The 16,928-nt window shown below is 37.1% G+C and overlaps 1 protein-coding gene across 1 annotated transcript in view; it reads left to right on the forward strand.

Annotated features, from left to right (window-relative positions):
* Window positions 1-16,928, forward strand: part of CHN2 (chimerin 2) — a 159,112-nt gene that overhangs the window by 53,047 nt on the left and 89,137 nt on the right. The window contains exon 2 of the mRNA XM_030264906.2: window positions 12,368-12,406. Within this exon, the coding sequence (XP_030120766.1) occupies window positions 12,368-12,406 (39 nt within the window). The remainder of the gene's footprint in view (window positions 1-12,367; window positions 12,407-16,928) is intronic.

A 16,928-nucleotide genomic window follows, 5' to 3' on the forward strand; every position in this document is an offset into this window, starting at 1 on the left:
GCTGTGTTTTATTTTTAAGCCATACTTGTTAGCAGTTGGACGTAACACCAAACCTGATTTTGGGTTCCAAATCCTGCCAATAATGAGAATATTTAATGATAATAAAATGCTTTGGTTCTCTTTCATTTAGAGTTCCCCCTAATCTGACTAAGCAATCAGCAGTTAGTAGGCAGATCTAAATGAAATATTATTACTCTATAAAGCTGTTTAAATTTGAATGACCTTTTATTTAAGATGCATAGGCATTTTTGCAACATTTGCACTGTTAAGCAAAGTATATGCAATAAAAGAAGCATTTATTGCTTGCTTGTAAAAATAAAACACAATATTGGTAAGTTATCTGGAAGCTCATAGATATCCTAAAAAGATGACAAGGTAAGATAAGCAGTAGAGCTAAGCCAAAATTGCTCTGGAGGTCTTTCTGAATAGCTGTCAGTTTTATGTTCTCCTAGCACAATAATGGGCACTCCCAGGAGGTGGGAGTCTCATGGGATAATTATTCTTCTGAGGTTTAGACTGGTTTTTCTATGCCTTTTCCACAGATTGGTAAGACTGCCTTATAATTATTCTCCTCTTTCACTAAATTTTTCTAATGTAGAAATTAATAGAATTAAATTTGTATACATGCACTGTACTTACATTACCTAGCCTATTAATGAATTTCAAGCTATATTGAATGCTATCAGATGGCAATAGTAAGTGGTCTGCTTAGCTTTTATCTTGCAAATTGGATTTAAGTCTCACTGCCCTTGCCTCTTGAGATGTGTTTCTTTTTAATATTCAGGTCTATTTTCTGCTGTCATAAGCAGGCATATTTACTCTCTCAGACTGGTATACCTTTAACTATCTCTGAAAATAATAAGAACAAGAAATAGAAGTTAAAAATAAATGTGTATTTTAGAGCTGTTGAATATTTTTATATTTGATGCACAAAGCTGACACAGTTGCTCACTATCTCCCTTGTGAGCATCAAAAAATGTTGATGAAATTAAGCAAAAACCTGGCAAAACCTCAACTTCCTTTGGGGTGTGTTGTTGGGCAATACACTGTCTGAGTCATTAGTTACAACTGATGTTGCCAATAAACTCACAGACAATCAGCAACCTTATCCTCTGGGCTCTCAAGGAAATCTGTATTTTGGGAGGTTTTGCTACTAGAATGATCTGACAAGCTCCGGCAGGCTTTCCTGTATGATATTGCAAACATTCAGGAAAAGCAGGAAAAACTTTTTAGAAAAGCATACACATGTATTGGTGTATTTCCAAGGTGAAATAACCATCCTAACTCTGGTGATGTTGGACGTGTGTGAAATAGCTCATCCCAGCTTTCATGTCTCCCAGGATGAGAGCAGAACTGCAGAGTGGTGGCTTGCTACTAAGACTTGCAGTTCTTGCTCAGCACCAGCCCTTCCCCTTAGCTTAAAAAAAATGGCATCATTTTGTTTTGGACATTTGCCAGATCCTTCCAAAGGAAAAGCTTGAATTTTTTTTGTTCTCCCCTCTGTGCTCCAGAGAACATTAGTCAGTTTTGAGTCTCTGAGCATGTAGACACACGTTTGTCCTTTGGGAGTAATGAAACGCTCGAACGTGAACCTTGCTTGGATGAAGATCAGTGTGTTATCAGAAGAACAAAGCTCTCCTTGGTTTCATTACTGAGAAGCAAATGATGGAAAGCATCTTTTTTGTGTCCATAGGTACTGATCTGCCAGAGTACTGGTACCTCCGTGTGAGCCCTGGGAGCTTGGGCACAAGGACAAAACAGCTTCTGTAATTCTGCCTTGCATTTGGCCAAGTTTCATCATCGAGGCTGTGGTTATGCTATGGCATTTAAAGAATTCTGACTCATTTGCTGTTTAAAGGGAAGACTGTGCTGGATCATATAGATCTGCTGCTGATTTTGGCCCACTGAAAATAAAAACGAGGATATTTGATGTCTAAACTTTACCATTTGGGGTATAAATCAAGGTAGAAAGTGTACTGACTTAATGGTATTGTATTGAATATTGTTTACTATTTACCTGCTGGAAGCTTACAGCAAATACATTTGCAAAGCTTTTGATGACTATTGCTTCTTTTCCTTGAGCCTTTGCAATGGAATATATTAAATACTACTGTGCCAAAACCATAACCTTATTCATAATTAATTGTCCTTACACAAAGCATTTCAGGGGGATGAGTTAGGCGGTTTGTTCAAAATTGTGGCAAGTGGGTGTGTCTTTAAAAATAACAGGATAGAAGAGGGTACTTTTTTCCTCACTGACTGATTTTATGATAGAAGATATGATGGATGTGCTTTTAAGCACTAGCTTCACCATCTTTTGAGACTTTCTGTAAGATAGTGGTATAAGAAACAAAGTTTATTTGCTGTTATTACAGGGGTGAAGAACAATTCCAGAAAAGTTATGAGAAAAATTGTTCTTTCTCCTTCCCTTTATTTATTTATGTGAAAATAACCAGCCTATCTCTGATTACACAGAAGCAAAATCCATTTTTATATAGGAATTACCACTCTATTTGATCTACTTTCAGCATGCAAAGAAATTTCATGTGTTCTAAGACACTTAAACACAGTATTCTTGTGCTATTTGCATCTTTAAAATTTGCAAAGTAGGAAACGGGGATATTATCCAGGTTGCAGTTGCATCTTCCTCTCTACATTGTGGGTGGCTAAATTGTCCTCTTACTCAATGCCACTCGTCCAGTTGTCCTATGAGCACCAGTTTGGAATTGTTTTAATTTGACAAAGAAAATGCTAGAGAGACTGGGGTTGGCCTCATCAGACATGCTGTTGGCCAAAGTTGCTCTGCAGAAAATGCTGTCAACATTGAAGTTTGCAAAGAGGAATTTTCTCACCTATGCCCAGGCATCACAGTCATGTTGGTTAGATTGATAAACCTTGTGGAGGACCTAAGTGTATTTTAAATTTTATAGGGTTTCTTACAAGGTATTTTGTAAATATATGAGACTGTAAGAACTCATTATCAACTGTTAAAGTGCCAAGCTGTAGTAAAAAGCACTTGGAAGAATTATAGACTTCCACAAGGCAATTAAAATTCCTCCTAGTAAGGAAACAATACATAAACCATATTCTTCTGAGGGCAAATACTCCATTATAGTATTTTAAGTACAGGTAGTAATCATTTTATGGCAAATAATGCATAGAAGGTGTAGTTATATAGATCTTCCTAAGACATAAGATTCTTGTCAATGTAAACATACTATCATGGAACTGAATTTTAAGGTCAACATTTCTCCAGTATTTAGATGCAAAGTAGTAAGAGCAGGAGCAGCCGTAGTGGGAGATCAGTTAAATAATGGATGATGATAGAATAGAATACACCTGTGAAGTGTTTGTCCAACAGCACAGCATACTTGATGAGAAGGTGGGTGCCTCAAAATACCTGGCCCTATTTTCTAAGAACACCTGTTTTCTTAGAAAAATTGAAGATTCAGAGACAAACCTCACATAAAAAAAATAATTTAACTGGCCTTGAAGGTAGTTGATACACTTGCATAAAACTGCCCACCAAAGAATGTGATTAATAGTGTCACATTTTTCTAATAGGGGAGGTATATAGGTACAGTGCTGCTTCTTATCCTAAGAGTCCCATTTATTCCAAGTTTTATCCAGGAGTTGTGGGAATGATAAATATGTTTTGCAGGTGGGTGGTGTTTTTCCTGTTTTTCATGTTTTAATGTAGAGATGCAAATGCTGCAGCAATACTACAGGACCTGAAAAGCAAGCCAAAGTAAAATCTAATTATTTGCTAAGATTTTATTCTTCTGCAGATCATTATGCCTGCTCTGAATGACAGGATAGTTCTCATCTCTGGTTTCCAAGGCTTGAAGCTTTCTTTAGGCCACAGAGTTCATTAAGGTTCCTGGAATATGCACATCCCCTGTGGATTTCCATTTCGAGTATGCAGTTTCAGTCTTTTCAGTAAGAAATGCTTATACTTTTGTATCCAGAGAGGGGCAAATGCAGGGCTACATGGGGCAGTGGGGATGATCCCTAAAAGCAAATGAACAGCCACCACAGTCAGCTGCAGGACTAGAACCACCTCACATCCTTGAACAGACAGACACTTATACCCTGCTTAGAGGGATGATAAAATGATTCATGTCAAAAATAACAGAGTTACCAAAAGCAATGATTTTGACTTTGCTAAAGGCTAATAAGTTTTCAGGGAATGTGCTGGTTGTTTTGATAAGCCAGATAAAGGGGTGTCATGTCAATGTATGAGTGAATTTCTGGAACTGGGAATGTGCTGGCAACACTTCAACATAAATGTTCTAATTTAAATACTTAATGATGACCATTTTAATGCCATTTTTGGCATTATTGTAGTTATTATAACTTGTAGCTACTTCTGTCATATGCTCTTTCCTACCATGCCTGAATTGCTTTGCTGAGTCCAGGGATCACTGGCTGGAAGGCTGTGGGGGGTGGATTTTAGGATGCAGTAAGTAAAAAACTGGAAATGCGTTGCCATGTCCTATACAGTGATAAAATTACTGGATCAGAACTATGCTCAGATATGCCAGCTGATTATCTGGTTTTGATTTTCAGCCAGGAACTAACTGGTCATTAGTTAGAAGCTAAAGTATATCTGTGCAAGGTAGGAGGTCTGCTAATGTGATTTAATTTAACTTATGTGATGTGCTTATTCCTAAATAATGTGGAATCTCTCAGTCAGGCAGAGCTCTGATGGTACCATTTTAATACCTTGGTGCCTCTGGTTTATAAATCAAAAACATGAAAAAGTGAAAATAACTGTGTTAGATTTTAATTACACTGGCCTTAGTGTTAAAACAGAGAATGTAACAATCATTTGAGTGTAATTCTTGGGGACCAGATTAAATTTAATGGCAGCTAATAATGACAACAGATTTTTTTGACAATGAAGGATGCAGATACTTTTGATGATTTTTCATTGTTCGCCTTTCTAGTTTTTAGACACCAATCTTTAATAATCTATATAGGGAAATTATTCATTATTGCTCCAGGGAAAAAAAAAAAAAACCTTTCAGAACACTTAGATTATGGAGGTTCTTAAATGCCATCTGAGGGCAATAGATTCAGTGTGATTCAGCATTTAAAAGGACCTACCTGTCTAAGATTAGGTAGTGTGATTACTCCTCTGCACTCTTAAATCTTGCATATTTCCCAGGAAATATTTAAAGCATTGGGAACATTTTTATCAGCTTGCTTAGATCTCTGTCAACTTCTTGGATTTGCACTGTGGAAGAGCTTGTTTAATTCTATTTTTTGGGCCCTAAGAAAGACTAGACTCCTAAAGAGAGTTTGAAAATTAGAACTGTACAGATACCCTTCCCTTTTCCACTTCTCCTATTCCTATTGAGAACTCTGATTATTCTTTCTCAACTTCCAAATTTAAAATCATATTTTCAATGCTTTTAATTATATTTAAATATGTGCAGAATAGAGAGGCAGATTTTTTAATTAATGGGATATTGATCCAATCTGATGGCCACAGCTAGCTGAACACCACTCACCCACTACAGAAGAGCCCTGGCTCCTTATAATTTTGTTATACCAGTTTACCTGTGGATTTAAAACATTCAAATCTCCTGTGATCTGCTGGAGTACATCTCTAATAACTCACATACTTCAAACTCCTATTTTATTTGATACTTGGTAACTCTTCTAAATTATCAGGTTTACCTGTTTGCATGATCTTTTACCTGCATTTTAGTAAAACAGACACATGCATTAAACAAAAGTAACCAGGGACTGACCACCTGTCTGTGAGTGGAAAGATACAGTTTTGAAGTCTGAAGCAAAAGCAGGAGAGAACACAATTTGGAATGACCCTGATTCATAGAACTGGCTAAATGATCTACCTTCAGAGCAGTGGCTTCTAGTAGCAAGTTTGTGTTAGGCAAAATGAAAAGATAGAAAATAGCTGTCAATTTATATTGTGGTTATCAACAGCTTACTGTTTCAGTCTAATTGCTGTGTGAGGGAGAACTCCACCCCTTTTGTGAGCTTTTTTTGACATTTAAATTACACACTATTGCTGATTTTTATTTTTTTTAGGAGAGAAAAGCACAGTGGGAAGCTCCCATCATCTGAATTAATACACCAATTATGAACTGTGTTGCAAGTAAACAATTTGATCATTTCTGTACTTTATGCTGAAAGCTAAAGTGCCTCATTAAGACAAGAACTGAAATCTCATTCCATATTTTAGCTGTCCATGTACTTCTGATGAGAAAGTTCGGTGATAAAGCTGACAACTGCTTGTTCCTCCATGGGCAACTATTCATTCTGAATGAAACATTAAACAGAGTTTTTGACATGCTGAAATATTTCAACAGTGCCATTGCTAATTATTAATTGCAAGAGAGTTAATTTTCCTCTTCACAGTAGCAGTGACTTTTCAGGATTTAGAGTGGGGGACTTATTTGACAGTATGATCATTTGCAACTTTGAAAATGAGAATGTTCTTTCTTAGAGTGGTCAGATGTGCCTGTAAGGGTAGTTACCATATGTAATAGAAGGCATCATGATGTCCAAAGTATATCCCAAATGAGTGCCATCAAACATAGAAAAAATCCCAATTTAAAGTAGTTTGCAAAATGACTGCAAAGTGACATAGTTGTGTATGTGTGTATATTAATTGTTGAGAGGGCAAAATAAATTAAAACAGCCCTTCACCAGGATGAGATTAGCCAGTAGGGGATCAGATAAGAAAAAAATAAACTGCTGTAATTGGTATTTTTCTAATCACAGAGTAGAAACCAAAGACTGGATCTATGTTTTATGTGTCAGAAAAGAACTGGTGCCCGCTAAAGAAGCCCCCTTACTACTCTTTCACTTTAGTCTCCATCCACTAAGTCTCCATTCACTTTAGTCTGCATCCACTCCATCCAGGTGTGTATGCCAAGAACCACACACCTGGATAACTGCTTGGCAGAAAAGGACCTGGGGGTTCTGTTGGACCCCAAGTTCAAAATGAGCCAGCAACGAAGGTGACTGGTGGGATCCTGGGCTGCAATTAGGAGCATCATTGCCAGCAGGTCAAAGGAGAGGTGGTTCTCCCCCTCTGCTCAGTGCTGATGAGACCACAACTGGATTGCTGTGTCCAGTGCTGGGTTCCCCAGTGTGTGAGAGCTGTGGACAGGCTGGAGAGATTCTTATAAAGGGCCACAGAGGCATTGCAAGGCTGGAGGATCTTTCCTATCAGGAAAGGCTGAGAGAGCTGGGACTGTTCAACCTGCAGAAGAGAAGGCTCAGGGAAATCTTATCCAAGTGTATAAATACCTGAAGAGAGGGTGCAAAGAGAACAAAAACAGCTCTTTTCAGCGGTGTCCAGTAACATTACCAATGGCAAGGGGCACAAAAATAAAACACAGGAGGCTCTGTCAGAACATCAGGAAACACCTCTTCACTGTGAGTGTGACCAAACACTGGCACAGGTTGCCCAGTAGGGTTGTGGTGTCTCCATCCTTGGAAATACTCAGGACCTGTCTGGACATGGTTATAGGTGGCTATGCTTGAGAAGGGGGTTTGAGTCACATCCCCTCCACAGGTACCTTCCAACCCTAATCATTCTGTGGCCAAGAAAAATATTAAGGAAAACATGTCCATAAAGAGTGCAAACGCTGTTTATCTCTCACAGAAGCTCTTACCGAGCAGTCTTCTATTCTATATATAATTACATATATAAAAATCAGAAAAATGTATTTAATAATATATGCTAACTTAGTGTTTTGGAAACAAAGCAATAAATATGAAAGTGTATGTGGTAAACCTGTGAAAAACTCTTTAAAGGAAATATACAAAGGGCATTAAAACACTCATAATTATTAGTCTTAGTCCTAAAATAACAGTAGAAGATTAAAAAAATTAGTAACTAGACTTGTTCATCCGGTGAATCATTTATCTGCACGCTGCCAGTAAACCAGTGGCTTCCAGATTGGCTTTTCCTCACACACAACTGTCTTTCCTTGCACATGCAGGTCATAGTCTTAAAATTAGTTCTTACTGGAAAGGAAGTCCAAAATTCAGACAATGGTGGCAGAGAATCCAGGCTGAGGCAGTTCTTCCAAGGTGAACTGCAAAATAGTTTTTTCTAATCCTTTAGTAAGGACAAAGGCAAAAAAAAAAAAATCTTTACTCTTTTTTCATAGAGACTATAAGAAATCAGCAAATAATAACAGTTCCCCTTTGGTAGCTGTCCTGCTGCTAGTCTGCTTTACTCTCCACTGTCATGGGAATCACTAATACTTTTTAGAACTGGGCATGGCATATAGCTATAGTATGGATATTTGTTACTGCTTTCCTTATGCTTAGAAACACCACTTATAAGTCATAAATATTTGATTAATGTGGTGTGATTTGTGGGCTCTCCTGTAAAATAGAGTTTATGTTTTTCAGTGCATTACCAGTCATGATAGTCAGAGAATCATTTTGAACTTAGTTTCTTATTACATCTGCTTTAGCCATATCAGACCTGGTGCTGGTAGCACAAACCCACATGTTGGCATTGCATCATCATTTTTACAAAGTACAAGGAAGTAGTAAAAATCATTTCTGTCATTCCTGTGTCTTTCACAACTACATCCAGAAAGGTGTCACTTTGGTACAGGGCCAGGCCCAGTGAAGAGCAAGGGTTGAAGTCCATGGATGACTTTACTTGCAATATACTTAATATAAGATCATTTCTCAGAAATTGCTTAAGAATGGCTCTGAGTAATGTATTAACCCTTTACTGCCCACTATTGGCAATCATACTGTATTCTGTCTTCACATTGCTTTAAAAAAAAATCTTATGTAGTTGTAATTTTTATCTGTCTGCTTAAAGCTTTGCCAACTTCTCAGTCCTCCCTTTACTGTTAGTCTTTCTACACTTACTCAGCTTTAAGGGTTCCATCAGATTTAGGAAAGTATTTTTCCTAAGATCTTTTTCATCCTCTCTGCTCTGTGAAGAGTAAAGCAAATAAAGTGAAGAAAAACCTTTTTTTTTTTCTTAGTCCCATTTTCCAGTTCCAAGTATAATTTTTGGTTTGACAATTTTCTCCAATATCTTATTTTGTCTATTTTGCATTATGAGAAACCTTCTCATAGCTGTAATATTCCTTAAGAGTCAGCATTCTGCATTCCTTCTGCCCTTCTATTTAGCATACTGACTTCTAGTACGTCTTTAGGTTTAATAAATATTCACTTTCCTAATCGGTATGTTTCAAAGCTTTTAGTTAACAGTATTGCCTGTAATATTATTTGTGGAAATCTCTCATGGTTTTTTTGGCAGTTCTAGTCTTTGCAGTAAGTACTCCCAAGGTTTTGTGGTTTTCCAAGGTCATTTATGATACAGTTTTTAGAAAACTTAAAAGAATTTTAAAAATACCTTAACTGGACATTCTGTAATTCTTTTACAGGGAATCTTTCTTATGCTAACATTCATAAAAGTATGTCACAGATGACATTGGGATATTTTGTTGGGTTTTTCAGAGCTGTTACTCATCTTGTGATCTGAGTTTCTCCTTTGACAACTGCTTTCAACCTTAGCTGGCACATTTTCTGAATCTAGACAAGGAGTCACTGTAGAAAATATGAACCTTTCAAGAAAAGAGCAATAGGAAAGACCCTGTCTTATCACCTGAGAGTACCTCAGTGAACCCTTTTCCCCACGCTGCCAGTCACAGCTTTGATAGTCATTACGATCAAAGTTCATATGAGGGATATCATTTCATGAGACATCAATGCAGGGAATTTGTCATTTGGGCCAAGTCTGATTGATTGACTGATTGATTGATTGATTTTTGCTAAGTGGCTCAAAACTGAGGTCTGTTGCCCTTGCTGAGACTGTTACCATGTGCAGAACTGAAAACACAAGCTGCGTGTAGAGGTGACTTGTAGTAACTGAGCCAACCACCCAAACTTGTATTGTTAATTTCTGTGAGCCAGAACTGCTGTTCAAAGTTTCATGATGGAGAGTGGAACACAATTTAATGAGTAAAGCTGCTGTGTAATATAGAGGAAAAACAAAATACAGAAAAACAGAAATTTCAAAAAGGGCAATAATAGTTATGAAATCTGCTCAGGCAGGATTTGCTTCTTTTGACCTCAGACTTAAGAATTGTTGAAGTTCAGTCTAATCTAGTCAACCAGGATGGGAGTCCTAAGACTTTACCATACAAGGATGAGACTTGTTTAAACTGGGGTTCAGCAGCTTCCTGCCACAAAGGAAGAAAGATGTTTCTATCTGGGTTCCATTAGACCTCTCCCTGATCCTCAACCATGACCCTTGTCTCCAAGTTGTATTTAAACGAATTATTCTTTATTTCCCTACGCATGGATGCCATCAAATAGCTTGACAATAAACTCTATTAGTAGTATCACTATGGCATTTTGTTCCTGTGATTTAGGGACATGTTTCAGCTGAAGGGATCACAGAGGATGTGGCAGTACCTCACCAGTAATGGTGAACGTGGCGCTGGTGACATGTGGGTTTCCTCTGACTGTGCTGTCTTTTAGAATTATTTTAGCTATTGAGGAATGGTTCTGTCCATGCTTTCCAGGGCTGACAGATTCATAACTGTGACCAATCAAATGCAATCATTGGGAGTTTTGTGTTATGATTTATCTCCTGGATAAATCTCCATTTTGGCTAAAGTGTTTCCTCACTATTAGTTTGTGTCCAGCTAATGAATCACTTTATGGCCACTTGTACATCAGCTTTCACTGTTGAATTTATTGTGCACTTTTTAATTAATTTGGAAGACTAAAGCAACAACTGATACTCATTGTTTTTTAATTGTTTCTCCCCCTATTACTTCCTTATCTGAAGTCACAAGTATAGATAATATGTTTCTTCTATTGGAAAGATATAGTAAGTGAAGAAGGAAATTCAGAAATTCTCTTACAGTAGCACAGAAGTATTGACAGAAGAATTTAATACACAATATTATGGTGTTGTGGTACACTATATGTGAAGTAATAGATGTATGGGGGGAAAAAAGAGTGACATAATAATATTAGAATTTGAGAAGATAAAAAAATTTTTCTTTTATGAATAAATTTCATTCATCTCATGAATAGCCTCATACAATTTAAAATAAGTCTTCTGCATAATTAACTTGCAAGCTAATTACTCTTGGATTGCCACAGCACAGTATAACTCTGTTAGTCTTGGAACGTTTTGAACTTTGCTTAAGTTGAGAGGTGGATTCAGTAGAAACTGAAACTGAATGGGTTTTCCAGTCGATAGATCTATAAATTTTTGCAGGGTGCTGTTCCAGGCAGTAACTGTGATTGATGCTGGTTTTATCCTCTTCTAAAACAATAGAGTGAAAAGTGGCAGATGGTAGTTAGTGATTAAAATTCCTAGTAAACAGGCTTTTGCAGGGATATATTTAAAGTAGTTGTATATATGTAAATAGACAAGAAGCATGAGCTATGCAACTATAATTGAATTGTATTAGCATAACTTAAGTAGAAGTTTAGTAAATAACAAATACTTTAATTAACCTGCACAGTTTTGGCAAGTTAATGACATACCCATGGTAAATGACTTTAAAGTTTTTGGCAGCATGACAGTTCAGAGCCAAACTAGTACCCAGTACCCCACCCTTTGTCACTGGTGTTGCTCCTTCTGCTCCAGCTTGGCTCCTGCTGGGATTTCTGTAGGTTACAGCAATTGGCTTTCTTGCAGAGAGCTGGAAACCTCCCCGTGGAATGGTCACTAAGAAAAAATACCAACTCGTTGTGCCCATTTAGTCAGTAATGTTAGAATAATGTAACCTGTTTGTAATGGCAGGTTTTGTAGTCTTTCCTTTTCCTATATTTTTCATATTGTTTTTGTTGATTCAGTTTCTGGAAAAATATGCCAATTACATATGGGTTCAAGAAGTGTAGTTGACTTTCATTGATACTGTCAGGTCTGTGCATCTGAGTCCAACCTGAGCTGTGCATCTCTTTAGCCCCTGCATGTGTTATTCATTGATGCTCATTTTCAAATCTTACTAGTGGGGCTAGAAACCACATTGTAAACCTGTAGTAATTTATCTGTTTATCATGCCAGGTAAAGCAAATAAATAATGTAGTTATTAGCCCAGTTAATTATTTTTAAAATACTGGTGAGTACTGCAAATCGGTAAAAAATTAATTTCTTTTACAGTTGAATAATTTGGGAAAAAAGCACATTGGATCCACAAGTGGTTGAAATTTGTATTCTTCTCTCACATAGCAAACTGCACTGTAAATAGGCTATCATCTCTCTTGGGAAAGAAATGTGAATTTTGCTGACAAGAAGAGGTCTCTCAGCAGAAAAATGCATGCTGACAGTTTGACCCAGTGGCCAAATGACTGATTTCTTTCTCCCTTTTTGTTTCTGTTTTAGATGCTGAAGAATACCAGCCTCCAATATGGAAATCATACTGTGAGTATACAATAAATTTGAGTAATCTTAGCACCTTACCAAGGTGTCAATCAGTGTTAAGTATTTTCTCCTTTTTTGTTTAAAAGGAAGACATAAATTTATTAGATGCTTGTACAAATTACTCTATGGGACAGCAGCAAAACCTGAACTTTTATGTACTTCCACGGAACAAGGACAGCAGGATTATGTGTGCAAGATTCCCTCCATTGCCTTACAAGTGTGCAGCTCCTGGGTTTCATGGTTTCTCTGCTGAGATTCTCAGGAAGGTAGAGGTTAATGCTTTGTATGTTTACTAAAGGTCAAGCTTGAAAATACTTGTCTTTTTATATGGGTCACCAAATCACTTTAAGATAATAATATTTTTGATCCTTAGCAATAGAAGCTGATTTTTGAAGTGGTGGTTTAGAAGTTGGAGACAGCATTATCAGCTCTTTGAACCTTCCTGTCTGCCTTTAGAAAAATCATTTACATAGAGTGCAGTGCAGAAGTGCATATTTTATGCTTTTTTGCTTTGTTCCAAATGTATTTTCTAATAGAGTAGCACAGATCTAAGACAAAATATTGGCTTTTTAATCCCTTATTAAGGATAGCCTTTAAATTTGATTTTTTTATTTTAAACCTTACCTGGAACTTTAATAAGAGTGTAGCTTTGGGTGTAGAGAGTTGTTTTATTATTTTTGTTTTCAGATACAGAGCTATCCTAAGCAAAAGTTCTCTCTTTTATTGTGGCAAATTCAGTACAATGCCCCTACCAAAATGCAACTACAAAAACACAATGATCACAGTAGCTACATGAATGTACATGTGTAATTTTAAAGACTAGAATAAACTTGTTGGCTTCACTTATATGCACATTAAACTGTCTTACTGACTTCAAAGACATTACCTCTGTGTTACCTGAGAATGACATTTGCCCCAGAATGGACTGGGATTTTTTCAACCAAAATTTGAATATGCCATTAAATTACAGAACTTGCTTCTCAGAACACTGTTTTCTAGATACTTTGTTGTTGTTGTTGTAATGTTTTGAGCATGTAAGAGAAACCTCTTAAAAAGTCAGCAGGAGTGTTGGACCATTCCAGCATTCTTTGCTGAGTACTTGAAAAGAAGCAGACAGTTGAGAGAATTTTTTTAAAAAGAGGAACCTGGCTTACTCAAAATCAATGAAAAAGCTCCCACTGACTCTGAGAAGACCAGCATTTCAAATGAAAGATACTTCCTTTTTAAGCAGTAAGCTTTTGTTAAAAAGTCAGGAAATAAGAACATACCTTTACTTACCTGCTCTTTGTTACCCCAGTTGTGCAGCAGATGGATCACTACATGAGTGATAGTTTGGTTACTTTTATCTGATAGCTTATATCTAGTCCAAGGAAACATTTTTTAAATGGAAAAAATAAACCCAATGCAACCAGAATGGATGAATAGACTATGAATATATAATTTCCTATTCTACTATATGCAGGATGCCAATATTGTGGTAATGACAAAATCATGGCCTCAGTGTCTAAACTCCGTGTGTGAGTGACCTTGGAAAAAGTTGCACAGCTCCAAAAGGCAGAAAATAGTTTAAGCTTAGAAAGATTTACTCCTGAGACTGCTTAGCCACAGATACACATTTTTCTTTGCAATGATAGGTGAATGTATGCTTCTTTACTCCACAAGAATTCTGATCTGGTAAATTAATTATAGAGATTATGTCCAGCAATAGTGCTTGTTTACGATTCCATCTGCAGTCCTGTCTCATGATAGTTTTAACTTACATATATATTTGATGCTTAGCACTTTGGGTTTACTGCCTATTTAAAAATTATTTTCAATGTCTTTTCCCTAGTAATTTTTAAAGATTGCTAACATACTAGTGAGATACTTTGCATACAGTTATGATTTCTTATTTTAAGTCCTGGATAAATTTAGGTGACTATGTTGACTTTTACTGACATCAAGATCAAGGCTTCAATTCTACCTTCTAAACAAAGGCAGATTTTCCTGTTTATTCTAACAAAGTATTAATATAAACAGTGTTGCACGTGTCCATGGACAAATACTAATCAAAGTGCAGCAGTTTTCAGATCTCAAGCCTTACTGTTTTGACATAATGTAAAAATTTGATTCAGCTATATTTGGAAAACATGAACACTTCTAATGCAGAAGATCCTCACCTGCTTATGAGGAATTGTTAGAATTTCACATAGGTTTCTAATTCAGAGGATCCTCAACTGCTTATGAGGAACTGTTAGAATTTCACATAGGTTTCACAGGTCACAAAGTTTTTCAGACTTTTTCTGACAGCCCCAGAACACCTACAATAAAATAAATGGCAAGAATTATTTTATATTAGCAGGAAGGAACCTGCGAAAAAGTTTGGAAAGTTTCTAGCAGCCAGCAGTCTCTAGGCAGTGGGTTTGATTTCATTTTTACCTGAGAAGTAGATCAGCAAATAACAGATTTCTTACATTGTTCCAATAACAGATTTCTTTTTGTAGTCTGCCATATGTTGGAAGTATTATAGAAAATGGTATTTTGCCATTTTACCATCACTGAGGTAGTAAATAAATGAAGATAAGAATCACAGAATGTGGGCTGGCAGGGCTTCTGGGTTGAGCTGATTCAGCTTCCCACTCACAGCATGACTGTTGTTGGCTCTAGAGCAGAGCAGCCATGGCTTTACATAACTGAGTCCTGAAAAGCTGCAAGGGTAGAGCCTCTGCCACCTTTGTGGGCAACCTGCTCCAGTACTGCACTGGCCTCTTCGAGGACAACCTGCTTACCTTACCTGCTTCTCAGGAGGAGTAGGCAATTTGTTTGACTGAAAGAGCATCGTTATTGCTGGTTGCCAACCTCAGCATGTATGTGCTTGAATTTTGAAGAGATGTAAAACCACTCTTTTCCTCTTTTTAGCCCGTTGAGATTGGCATGTGCTGAGTCAGTCATGTGTCAATGCCACTTCAATGTTTGTTTGCATTATTCAAGATGAGTGTGTTGGTGGGAAGCAAAGTGGCAAGGCACAGAGCATCAGCTGATGCCATGCTTCAGCTCCTCACGAAGTTTCCCTGCCTTCTGTCCTTCATCAAATAATAGGCACAGTGTCCGAGACTCATTTTTGTTAGAAATTAAGTCTTTGTTTCAGCCAAGCACTTAGGTTCCTAATTAAGCATGTGAGTAATCCTGCAGAAATAGGACAGCTCATATTGTTCAAGCTTAGCACATGGATAAAAAATGCCTGACTGAGATGAGGCTGAGGAGGTAAAACTGAGGAACTCTGCGAAACATTCTGAGACAGAAGGCGGTATGTTTCCTTGCTGCTTTATAAAAGCAATGATAGGAATTTTTCCTCTCCGCTGGAGCATCACTGAACACTCATTGTAGGTGAGTTAAAGGAGAAAGCTTGAGGTCCTGACACACTGCAGAATGAAAAAAAAAAAAAAAAAAAGAAGAAATGGGTGATAGTCCTTCTTCCCTGGCAGAAAAGGAGTAAGTGCTGATTTTTGCATGTGACCCCTTTGTTTCTTAGGCAGATTAGATTTTGGAATTAGACAGTTCTTCCTAAAACATACTGTAGAATTTCCCTATTTCATCCCCTGAGACAAGACTCGTGCTCTAACAGGAACAAAAGAGAGAAAGATATATTCTAACCAGCTACTTTACATCTCAAAGAAATGTTCCTCAAGTAATGCAATAATAAATTTAAGTTTTGTTAAAGCTGTAAGTTCCAATGCGACTATGATACTATGAATGCTGGCAAGCTATCTGAAGTATGAACCTGATAAATGTGTTCAAGGGTCAAATAGAAGCTATTGCATTTTTCTGTTGCAGTGCTGAATTTTTGCCTAATATTTGGTGTGTATTGTTACTGTGCATTTCATTTGCATCTGATGCTGAACAAAAAAACACTCCCAGTCTGATGCAGTTCTCTGAGAGCAGTAATAATACATTTTATTTTTGCATGCAATTGACTTTTTATAAGGTTAATTTTCTCAGGGCTAAAATAATAATGCATCATTATGTTCGAGTGTCATCTTTTCTATGATCACAGTGGGTTTGTCTGTAACCTGCCTGTCAGTTCTAAATGCTGGAATTGACTGGGTCAGATGTCAATCACTGCTTGCCATTGCATTAAATAAGTGTGTTTTTCTATTATTTCACTTAACCATGGTTTTATACATTGAATTCTGTTTTAAGATTTTCAGAAATGGGAAAATGAGGTAGAAAGGCAAGGAGTGTTTGCCATTTGAGCAAGTAGGTGAGGGATGTGTGCCTTCTGAATCTCTGACCATTCCCTGGATTGTGCTGGGGTCTCAGCAATGTCAGCCTCAGTGCGAGTGCCCAGCACTTTAGAAAAAGTGTATAATGAGATCAGGCAGAGCTGCAGGATGTTCAGCACTTCTGAAAATGAGGTCACTTAATGAGGTGTCTGTGCTCATTGCAACTTAGCTGTAGGGCACATTTTTCTCAAGTCACCTTAGCCATAATACTGCACTGTATTCATAGCCCATTAGCAGGCTTTCTCATAGCAATCTTTTGA

This window comes from Taeniopygia guttata, chromosome 2 (genome assembly GCF_048771995.1).
Source record: "Taeniopygia guttata chromosome 2, bTaeGut7.mat, whole genome shotgun sequence".
In the NCBI taxonomy this organism is placed as follows: Eukaryota; Metazoa; Chordata; class Aves; order Passeriformes; family Estrildidae; genus Taeniopygia; species Taeniopygia guttata.